The 12,168-nt window shown below is 24.0% G+C and overlaps 2 protein-coding genes across 7 annotated transcripts; one reads left to right on the top strand and one right to left on the bottom strand.

Annotated features, from left to right (window-relative positions):
• Positions 1–3,684: 3,684 nt before the first annotated feature.
• On the top strand, positions 3,685–7,052 carry LOC126896980 (leukocyte elastase inhibitor-like). 3 transcript variants are annotated; one of them, XM_050670263.1, is made up of 8 exons: positions 3,688–3,829; positions 3,899–4,041; positions 4,259–4,477; positions 4,543–4,760; positions 4,813–5,040; positions 6,013–6,153; positions 6,221–6,557; positions 6,614–7,052. In XM_050670263.1, the coding sequence occupies exons 2-8, from the start codon at positions 4,024–4,026 to the stop codon at positions 6,950–6,952; spliced, it is 1,500 nt and encodes a 499-aa protein (XP_050526220.1). In that variant the 5' UTR covers positions 3,688–3,829; positions 3,899–4,023; the 3' UTR covers positions 6,953–7,052. The 3 variants fall into 3 exon arrangements, with proteins under 3 accessions (XP_050526222.1, XP_050526220.1, XP_050526223.1); XM_050670265.1 differs by lacking the exon at positions 3,899–4,041 and having other exon boundaries at positions 3,685–3,829; XM_050670266.1 differs by lacking the exon at positions 3,688–3,829 and having other exon boundaries at positions 4,037–4,166.
• On the bottom strand, positions 6,963–10,266 carry LOC126896981 (U1 small nuclear ribonucleoprotein A). Of its 4 annotated transcripts, none has more exons than XM_050670267.1 (6): positions 9,992–10,266; positions 9,030–9,112; positions 8,792–8,964; positions 8,343–8,526; positions 7,303–7,393; positions 6,963–7,240 (listed from the first exon to the last, which is right to left on the bottom strand). In XM_050670267.1, the coding sequence occupies exons 2-6, from the start codon at positions 9,094–9,096 to the stop codon at positions 7,081–7,083; spliced, it is 675 nt and encodes a 224-aa protein (XP_050526224.1). In that variant the 5' UTR covers positions 9,097–9,112; positions 9,992–10,266; the 3' UTR covers positions 6,963–7,080. The 4 variants fall into 4 exon arrangements, with proteins under 4 accessions (XP_050526224.1, XP_050526226.1, XP_050526225.1 ...); XM_050670269.1 differs by having other exon boundaries at positions 10,025–10,266; XM_050670268.1 differs by having other exon boundaries at positions 10,035–10,266.
• Positions 10,267–12,168: the final 1,902 nt, after the last annotated feature.

Raw genomic sequence — 12,168 nt, 5'->3', positions numbered from 1 at the left:
AATACGAAAGAAATATAATAATACAATTAACAACAGTTATCTTTAGTAAATGTTAAAAAAATATTGGTTTTGACTCGTGTTATGAAAAATTAGAATTCAGTATAATTAGATAAATGGAGGACACTAGAAATTAAATATTGGAATACACTAGATATCGATATATTTGAAGGACGTTCGTTAAAATTTACTTCAAAACTTAGTTTTAAAAACCACGTTTGTTTAATGAGGAAAATTAAAATAATTTTACTCTTATTTGGAAGAAGGTTTTTTGATTAATTAAATATAAATTAACTAATAATTATGCACCAATCAAAAATTATTAAAAAGTTATTATATAAATTTAATCAAGTTTTAGTTAAATTAGTTTCATAGACGTGTCCAAATAATGACGGATTGAGACCAAAAAGCTCACCAAGATGTTTGTTTAAAAAATTCGTTTGTACTCAACCTAGAGGCTTTCGACACCTTTTTTGGGGGGTCATCACTATTTATTTCTTATAAATAAATGTTTATCATTTAAAAAGTTACTCAATTTTGCATCAGTCATTAAAAATAGTTATAATGTGATATAGTATCATCAAATTGGCATGTCAATTTACGGATGAATGCAACTATAAATACGCCTATACTTTAATAGTTGCAGCCTTTTTATAGTTAGAGTACTTATCTTAAATCACAAAAATGATGTGGGAATTATTTTTTTTTCTACTTACGAAGGATTTTTATTATCAGTAGTTTACAACAAACGTAAATTATGACGACGTTTTAAATATACAATTTGTAATGTCTTTTTGGTTATTTTTATAATAAATATTGATCTAAGGAATATTACCCGGGACTATAAGGATGTAGTTCATACAGATTTGTGAGCATAACAATAACATAATTTCAGTACCCCCAGCTTTAGTTTGCATTTAGATTTCCATATGTAAATTAACCCAAATATTTATAATCAATGACTTATTAAAGAGACTATTTTGGTAGATTGTGCTCAAGAAATCTGTTCCCTTTTCCAACCTACGAAAAATAAAAGAATTGTATTTAACAATAAATACTTTTATAAGAAAGTATAATACATTTACCCACCATGATCATTTTTTTAATTTAAGTTGTATTTATATAGTACATAAGCTAAATACTTCGGTATAATTTAGCAAATTTCACTGGTAGAGTCCAATCACTATAGAAACTACTCAAGGACAGCCTATGATTGGTTCAGACTCAATTACAGATATAGACAGTGGCCTATCCAGTACTAAAAAGACTAAGCTACCTTCTATCGAACGTGCTAAACTAACATTTTACACCCAAAAAAAGCCACTAAAATATTTTTTTGGTATATGGTGCTTATATCCCATACTGGTCTATATTTATAATGCACAGTCGACTGCTCCACATGTCTATATACATTTTAAAATGTTTATAACTCAATAAAACTTGTCCTAACAATTTTATCAACATTATTTGTAAAAAAATTAGGCTTCTTTTTAATTTTGTAAAAATAGTTTTTTAGAAGCAAATAATAAGAATATGATCTTAATGTAGTCTAAGTATGCAAAATTTGTTAAAAAAATAGTAATTTATTATGGGGAACAAGGATTTTTTAATAATTTTCAGCAAACAGAGTAGTAAAATTATCACCCCTCTAAACAAAATACTTTGAGGAACTTGAAAACCCTTGACTATGGATTTCCAATATTAAAAAATATTCAAAAACCGTATGTAATTTCTGGATAGCAAAATGGACGACACTGTCTTCATATCATTAATAATATTATTCTTAAATTTATTCATTAACTCCATAACTATAATGTAATATTAATAATTTAATGATAGCCAATTACGCTCATTATTAAAGTCCTATGCTAGTATTATAGTATTTCATAAGTAATTTGAATTTTTGTTAGCATATTTAGAATTGAATTTTGTCATTGAAAATGGTGTTAGAATTATCAAAGAATAAAACTATTACAAGTATTCCAATTAATCACACAAGGTCATAATAACATTTATATTTTTAATTTTATTAATAATAATATTTATTAATATAAAATTACAACAATTTATTTTATAAATCAGTAGTGTATTTAGAAATTTTGTATGGAGTTAGCCTCCATACAAAATATCTTTTAAAACGTATAGTAATGGAGAGATTTACCCCTGATACTATAATTATATGTCTAAGGAGGGTCCAGACCCCATAGACACCGCCCGTAAATACGTCATTTATATATATATTTATATTTGAAATAATATTCTGAATCACAATTTTTTTACTAAATTATCCAATATGAGAGACGTATTATATTGATTCATATCATATTTTATAAACGTAGAATAAAAAACTACTGATGCTATCTAATGCTTAGATATATTCTAATAGGTACAAACGCAATTTTGAGATATAAAGGGATTCTATCTCCCGTTTCTTTCAATTTTGTCGTAGACCTCAAAAGATATAAAAATTACATCTTAATTCATAAAAAAAAATTTTTAAGGAGAAGAAAAATTAAATTAGATCCTTAAACATTTTGTTCAAATTGCACCTTTATACAAAGGTACTTTAAATTGTTTTAATATGTATAATAAAATTAATTTTTTTTAAGTGTGTTGTTAAAGCAAGGGTATCATGTTTTTAAACACCAAAAATAATAACAAATTAAAAATTAAACATTTTTCATTATTACATATATTTTAAGTAAATTATTAAATATTCCTATATTATAAGAAATCTTGACATTAACAGACTTTTTATAATCCAATANTTCCTATATTATAAGAAATCTTTACATTAACAGACTTTTTATAATCCAATAAGATCTTTTTCAATTTATACTTTATCAATTAATCCAATATTCGCAAATTTCGGAGAAAATTGAGGTAAGTTTTGTAGGATACAACGGCTATATGTCTTTTCTTAGCTAATTAAAATAAATTATCATTAAGAAAAATTTGTGAATATATAGAGAAGATTCTTTTTATAAATATATAAATTATATATTCTATACAAGAGTCTAATTTAACGTTTCCTAATGAGTCCACAATTTTTTTTTATAAGAGAACTTTTTTAAATCTGGTTCTACCGGGGATAAAATATCTTCCGAATAATTGAAGGGGTCAGCGGATAAAGGTGTAACTGAAATTTTGAAATTGCTCGGAAATAAATAAATAACTAAATATTAAAACTTTTTTCATATACAGTATATAAAATAACTAGTAAGAGGGAAAATATTGGTCTAGAAATGCTCTATAATATACTTTAACTTAGATATGATACATCTAACAAGTCACTAAAAAAATTTAGTTAACACCTTTATCCACTGATTCCTTTAATTTTGAGTCTATTACATATATTTTTTTACACAGGAGACTCAATTATTTATCATAAATGTTGAAAATTTTTGGCTAGAGTTCTGTTTGGAATGATCGATTCAATTGTAAATCGAACACTATTTTTTAAGAAAGTTTGTACTTAGACTAACAATTTTTTTTAAAGATCAATAAATGATTTAATACTTTTTTTAGTATTCATAAACTAACGTATTTGTAAAGAACGTGCTAAACGAGTTTGGTTTGAGCTGCGACACCACTAATAATACAAATTACATATTACAGGAAGGCAAATCATATCACTTATCGTTTAGAATATAGCTATACCTGGTGTGTATATTTTCCGAGTGACCCCACTACTTTACGCCCATATACATCAGACCTTGACCATTATTACTTATAATATTCGATTGAAAAATTCATCAGTTATTATTTATGAATTCTTCAATAGTGTTATCTTTTAACACCAAACAATTTGAGTTACGAAACCTCAACAAAGGTTAGTATAGAAACATAATTATGTTCATGTATTTAAGGATAATTTTTTAAGAATTGTATTTATTCGTAGGTAACACGCTTAAAAATTAATGAATGACAGTAACATTTATGACTGTTTACTAAAAACTAAATGAAGTATTCATTATAATGCTGAGAATTTGAATGAAAATCGTGACTTGAGTTGCATATATATTTATGTATTCAGTTCTTAATGTTAGTATAATGAATAATAATTTTAATTGGTGCTTAAGATCATTGGATGCTTAGTATTAGTCAAACATTTCATATGGGTTTTTCCATTTTAAGTTATCTGGGTGGGAACAATTGCACTTTTAACTGTAAATATCATCAGAAATTTAACAAATTATTTTATATATAAATACCACACATTTGATTTCAAAAGATTCTTTAAAATTTTTAATTATTTCAGATGCAATTCATTATGTTGGTTTTATGTTCATATATGAGTTGTATATTAGCAGTTCCCAATAATACTAATGTTATTTTCCCCTTAAATCAAAATGATTCTAATAAAGAAATTTGGAAAGCACCACCTCCAATGCATTTATCTATGCCACCTGTTTCTTCACTTTTGGAAGTATCTATGCCACTAAATAAAATAGCACCAATTGCAACTGACACCAAAGAGGTAAGTTTATCACATCTAATTTACATTAACTGAATTAGTTGTTAAGTTTGCTTAAATATTTTTAGATGTTAACATTTGGATTAAGGAATGCAACAATAAATCTTGATAAAGCAATTAATAGTGAAAATATTAAAAACCGGAAATCTGATCATAATATTATTATTTCACCTATAAGTATAGCTGCAGCTATGGCTCTTATTCTATTAGCAACAGCTGGTGAATCTAAATCAGAAGTTGGAAAATTTTTGGGTTTTGATAGTACATTTGTTGATACTATTGAAAAGTATGAATATAAATATTTTGACTTATGGTTTTTAAATTTAACATTTTTTTAGAAATGAAAATATTTTCAAAAGACTAGGATTGTTACTGGATAAATTTCAAATTGATACTAATAATACTGTAGGTACAACACAAATTAATTTAGCAAAATCTATATTTGTTCAAGATGGTTATAATTTAACAAAAAAATATAGAGCAATGGCAAAAGAGTTACTTAAAAGTGAGCTAATTATAGTAGATTTCAAAAATAATGGCTTCCAAGCACAGAAAAGGATAAATCAGTAAGTTACAAACATATTTTACTCTACATTAATAACATTTTTATTTATCAAATATATTGAAATGTTACTTTCTAAAAAATTTACTTTACATAGATTTAAAAAAATGCATATATTTTCTTTGAATCTTTAAGTAGACTCATTGTTCTAGATTGTAATATTAAGAATATACAATATTTTAGTGGTTGATTTAACCCGGGTCACTAGATTTCACCTAAAATAATAATAATTTAGAAATTTATTTTGTTTATCTAATTAATAATTATTTCTCAATATTTGTGGTTAAATATTTTTTAGAATTATTCCTTATAAGGATACTAACTTTATTTTTTTTAATGGCAACATATATATTTAACTTGTTTATATTATAGAAAATGATGTATTTAAGATAATAGCTGGTCAATGACAACTTTTGAACCAGTATCTCGGAAGTTATTAAAATTTGTATATCTAGGTGGGAGGAATACCGCAGCAGAAGATAACATTAAAACATAACTCACGCATAATTTTCTATCTACATTAAAAAAAATTGAGAAATAAATAATACTAAACAAAATCAAAAAAAATATTTTCACAATTATTATTAATGTAGGAGAAATTTAATGATCAATGATAAATTAATCATCCTGTATATTTTTTATATAGAACAATAGTCTAATTCATATGTTACAATATTCTACTGGTCCACTGGAAGGCATTTTATAGAACTAATGTTATAAATATTATATTAAATAATATAAATCAAAGAAATTAATGTTTTTTTAGGTTTGAATTAATTCCTATTTAATAGTAGTTTTAATAAGAAGAAATCTATTATTTCGTTTATGTCAACAAATGTTTGTTTTATATATTATATTTTAAATAAAAAAAATTAATATAAGATTTTTAAAATAATTAATAGAAGAGATAAAATATTAAGAATGATGATTTTGTAGTGAAATATTTTGCTAACAATTAGATATTTTTTTACTCTAGATGGGTATCTAATCAAACTCGTGGAAAAATTAACGATATTTTACCAGATATTCCTCTACCCGATACTAAAACAATTATAGCAAGTGCTCTCTATTTTAGTGGCGAATGGGAAACTCCATTCCTTCTCAACTATACAAGAGTGTAAGTAAACGCTCTAGAACAAAACATTTTTACCATTACAATATTTTTAACTTATATTATTTCCTAGAAAACCATTCTATGCTGGTCTAAGTGCGCCTGAAAAAAAAATTAATCGTGAGAATAAAGATAATATCTATGTACCAACAATGGTGGGAAACAGTGAAGTTTTGTATCATTCAAATGAAGAACTTGGATTTAAAGCTATAGGCATACCCTATAAGGGCAGAAAAGTTTTTATGTATTATGTTCTACCTAACACAAATACTTCTCTTAGAGATTTGGTGGCTAAAATGGATGGATATTCTTTACAAAACATAACTATGAACACTACACTTAGTGAATTTCTTTATTTCATACCTAAAATGACACTAGATTCTTTTACTAATTTGCGACCAGCCATGCAGGTAATCAAATATTTTTAATCAAATGAATAAGTTGATTTATAAAAATTATTTGTTAGAAATTGGGCGTCAATAAAATATTTGATTCTTTACAAGCAAATATGATAAATATGGCAACAGATTCAATGGCTTTCGTTAGTGATGTTTTGCATAAAGTACAAATTGTAGTGGATGAAGTAGGAACAGTTGCTTCAGCAGCAACTGTTGTAACTGTGTCAAGAGGTGGTTTACCCGTTTTCAATGTAAATAAACCATTCTTATTTTTCCTTCATCATGTAGAAAGTGATACAATTATATTATGGGGAACTATTTACAAACCTATGCCTTATACAACCTCACCACCTCCACCTCTACCTTCATCATCACCTCGGATTAAGACACATACAAGACACTTTTAAAACAAATATATTTAAGATAAATCATATATTTTTTATTTATTTTTTATAACCTTATTATAACTTATACACATTATAAATATAAGTTACTTTTGATAGTCAATCAATCATTGTTCTTCTATACTAAAAAATTATTTTTTAGCAAATGTTATTTTCATAGCATGTGTTGGAGTAATTTTGAAACCATTAAGAGATAATTTAGCTGTGTTTGATTGGTGTTCATTTTCAAATTCTACAAAAGCAATGTCATGTCTATTTGGTACAAGTCTTACTTCTTTAAATCCAGGGAATCTAAAAATAAAAATGAATAATTATGAAGAACCAAGTTAAAGAAAATTTTTTATTTTACTTACTGATTAAAAAGCATAGATAACATCATTTCAGTTGTTTCATCGGGGAGATTGGTTAAGAAAAGAATTTGGTTAGGTGGCTGTTCAGGTACATCTATAAAAGGAAATATTAATTTTTAAATATTCAATTAGTCAGTTATTATTAATTATAAAAAAATTATTTGAGATGTATAAAGATATTTTCAAAGTTTCAAAACTGTTATATTATGTTTAAATATTCAAAGTACTTATTCTGAAACATATTACTTAAAATATTTTAATAAAAAAAATCTACCAATTTCCATAATATAAATCTCACATACTTCAGATCTCCTAATATGTTTATATAGTGACTAAAAATGCATGTCTCAAATATATTCTTTGAATATTAAATAATTTTAAAGAATGTAATCTAAGAAGAATTTAATGCATTATTCATAATAAATTTTTTTTTAACACTTGGTTTTATTATTTATTTTATACTTTGAGAGAGACAATACACTAATTTAAATTGTATACTGAAATTAAATACTTGAATGTTTTATATATTTTAACTGTTAAATGATAATATATTATTGCTGTTGAGTATAAAATGATACTTATCCATAACTTTAATTGTTAAAATGTTTACATACTCATCATTATTTTCTTAATACAATACAAGTAATAATACAACTGGTTTAATTTTATAAAATTACTTTAAATTTATCATCCAAATATCAATATTAACTTTAAAAACTGATAAAATAAACATTTAATTTTATGCACTTCAATAAGTATTTTTGCAACTTTGATCAAGACTTAGTTCATTGGCATACCAAGTTTTGAGGTTCAATTTCCTTGCCAAAATTTTATCATTTTTTTTATTGATTTATATACAATATTAAACGTTAAAAGCAAGTTAATTTTCTAAAAGTCCAATTATTTAACAGTCCCAAAATTATCTGTTCATACAAAAAGATCCAACATTTGGCAACACTATTTCAAATTTTTTTTTTGAGAATTTAATTATTATTTTTCTTTTGATATAATATATTTATACCCTTACAAATAAATATACTTACTTCCACCAGCAACACCACCAGGATTATTCTGTTGAGCTAAAGCACGAGCTTGTTCTTTAGCAGCCTTACGTCTTTTTTTAGCTTCTTCGTCTTCTTTTGGTTTTTTAGGTTTCTTTTGGCGTTCAACAAATGTTCCTTTCATTTTAGCAATAATATCAGATTCAGTTTTAGCGAATTGTATACGCTAAAAATCATTAAGATTTAAAAGATAAATGGATTTTTTAAATATATTTAATATACAGAATAACTTATGACTATTCATTACTAATTACTTTAGCATGCATAGATTACTAATTTAAATAATCAAAATTTTTTTTAAAAATTCATTATTATGTTATTTCAATGACAAGTTATTATTGTTAGTAAGTAAATCATGCTATATTACTCTTGGTGACTATATTTTAGCAATTCATTAGCTGTTTCTAGAGTTAAAAAATTATTTGATTTACCATTGGTTTATCATAAAAAGGAAATCCTTGCATAGCACGTAATGCATTAGTTGAACTAGTGATGTCTTTAAAAATTACAAATGCTTGGCCATTCATTTTCATTCCTTTCATGGCAACAATATCCAAAATTTGTCCAAATTGAGAAAAAATAGCATATAATGATTTTTTTAAGTCTATAAATAAATCAAAAATTACAAATATTAGTTTATAAAATTTACTTTTAAAATGAAAAATTAACCTTCTTTTTTAATTTTTTCATTAAGATTATTTATATAAATTGTATGATTAGGTCGTGTATCCAGCATTTTCAGGATTTTGTATCTAAAATAATAAATAAAATCCAATAATTTAAAATAGTATACATTTTTGAATAAATTAAATTTTACACTGAGTTCTACTACACTATAATTTTTTACTTTTTTTTCAAATGTGATATAAATTAATTTTTTTAATTAAAAAAAATTATATTTTCAAGACTAAAAATTGCTTATTATTAATTAGAAAGGGTATTGTAAAGTGTTAAGCTTAATTTTTAAAATAAAGTCAATTACAAACTTTAAAAAATCAAACTACTCGTATGTGAACAACAAACCAGAAACGTGTTATACTAATTCTTGTTTCTAATCCAACCTGTATAATTAAATTATTGTTTAAATATAATAAAAAAACTTTAGATTGTATTAACTAAAATTGATATTTAAATATTTAGTATAATCAATATTGATAAAATAAATCATTATTACAATTTTGAACTAAGATTAATAATCAAAAACTTTATTTTTTTTAATATTTATTCTAAGTCAAGAATCTATATTCAAAAAGTTGCCTGTGAAATTAAATTTCTTTTCAAAAAATTATTTCTCTCAATAAGAAAACTTAAGTATTTTTCAGAATACTATAATTATATAAAATATGATGAAACTAATATACAAAGTACAAAAGTGCCATATTTTGAAATAAGCATTTAGATATAGATTAATGTTTCAATTTCCTACATTAATTAAATTATGTAACTTTGAATTTAATATTTATCAAATTTTATTAAAATATTATTGTTTAATATCATAAGTTTTGATATATCAAAAACTTATATAATCATAGTACGATATAAAAGTTCCAAATACAAAAATTTACTAACTGATATAGTTTTTTAAATGTATTAGTTTAAAGATATATATTTAAGTAAAATTAAAAATATACCACGTAGAGTAAATTTGGTAAATTTAATTATACCACTACTTGCATAAACTAATATCTAAAAGTGAACTTGATAATTTCACGAGTCGGTCCTTGACTTCTTTACCAAATCTTAACTTTATAATTTTACAGTATAGTTAATATTAAACAAAGAAATGATATAGAAAACGTTAATAACAAAGTAACTTAATAAGAAATGCTAAACAAGATTTGGAAATCTCGAATTAAGCTTACTTTTTATAGTTTTAGAAATTAACAATTAAAACATACAACCGATAACAGATATTATACATGTAAACAACAGCTAAAGCCGCTACCCAAAAATTATCTGCATGTTCATATTTTAGTATTAGGTTATCAATTTTATACCATGGTTCATACATTTAAAAATGGCGTTGGATTTAAACTCAAAATACGGGCGATTAGAATATATTCATAGTTATTATCAAATCTTACTAAATAATCTTTTACATAGACAAATATACTATACTATCTTTTGAATCAAAAAAATATATTAAATACCAATTTAATATATAAATAATTTAGTATATAAAATTGAAGATCTTGATGCAATACTTAAAAAACATATTGTTATTTATAAATAAATTTACTGGTCTACAAGGAATTTTCACCCGAGATCAAAATATACTTTCCTAAATAAAGTGGTTTTAATACTACTGTTGTAAAAGACTTAATGCGTATTTAAAACAAACTAAAAAATGTATAATAGATATAATAGATAAAACTATCTTAATAAAAATGTTTTAAATATTTAATACTTAAAATATATCCGACTTTATGAATATATCCGTAAAGTCAGTTATGGATTCAAACTAGTTTTACCTATAGGTAAAACTAAAATATTGTAGAATTTAGTAAAATAAAAAATTTTCTAATGCTACTTTTAACATCAACATAAGACCCAAAGAATTTTAAAATGAAGTATGGTCACCGGTTAAAATAGACTTAAAATGGGAACATAACGGAACTAGATAGTATATATTAGGCATTGACCTCCCATTCAAAGCAGATCAAGGATAATTGATATTTCATATGACACTTTTTGTAGTTCTCAATGAAAAATATATTGTATGAATTAAAAAGCACAAACAAGAAAATGTTTGTTATACTTCTAAAAGAAAAACATACGTTCTCACTATTTAATTATATTTTACAGCAAATCAGTCCTACGCTTATCTATTGAGCCGCTCTTGTGCAAAAAGTAAAAAAGGAAATTGGCTGTCCCTGGAATTTTTCAATCGACCGACTTCGATTTAATTGAGTATTTCATTTTTTTTACATAATAATTTTGAAAAAAGGATTATTTAATTTTAAATACCGTCCCTTATTTTTGATTAACATTAAAATATAAACACTTGGTTAACGTGGCACCAATGGATGTTTATATATTTCAACCTCAATTAATCATACTCCTGTGCTCGCTGTAATTTGTTATTAGAGCAAAATTTGAAATTTAGATCAATTAAGTTAATAAAATCTAGTAAAAGTGTTACCTCATTGTGAAATAGGTACATAGAATTTAGAGCGAAGTTGGCGAGAGTCAATTTTTATCATTTTTCAGAAAAGTTGTTTGAAATATTTTAATCTCATAATATTATAATTATATTATATTAGTTCATATTATGGACGAATATAAATGTTAATTTTGAAGATTCAATAATAATCTTATTTCTATCGTAAAAACTAAAGGAGTTGTTAAGTTTGAAATATTTATTTTCATGTCGAACTCATTTTACTTAAAATTTAACTGAAATAATTTTAATATGAATATAACTAGAGTACGAATATTAAATTTTTTGCAAGCTAAACATCGAAGAAAAATATATTTATGTGAGGAAATTTTGTGAAAAATTATGAAAGGACTACTTTAAATTTCTTGTAATTTTTATTCGTTTCTGGTAGCATATTTGGGAAGCAACATTTGAAAAATGATTACATTTTTATATGTTTTAAATGAATTTAATTTCATACAAAAAAAAAGTAAAATACACAGTCTCAACAAAATTTTTATGAGGGATTTTTCCAACTTAAAAATTGTTTACAACAATGTTTAAAGTTTTTCTGGAATTTTAAAGGGAATACATTTTTATATAATTATTTAATATAAAAATATTTTAAGCTCCTCACATTTTGCACCTACGATAAATTTTATGAATCTT

The sequence above is a fragment of the Daktulosphaira vitifoliae genome, unplaced genomic scaffold (assembly GCF_025091365.1).
Source record: "Daktulosphaira vitifoliae isolate Bord-2020 unplaced genomic scaffold, ASM2509136v1 Scaffold_1, whole genome shotgun sequence".
Lineage (NCBI taxonomy): Eukaryota > Metazoa > Arthropoda > Insecta > Hemiptera > Phylloxeridae > Daktulosphaira > Daktulosphaira vitifoliae.
This window is presented reverse-complemented; position numbering and strand designations above follow the sequence as displayed.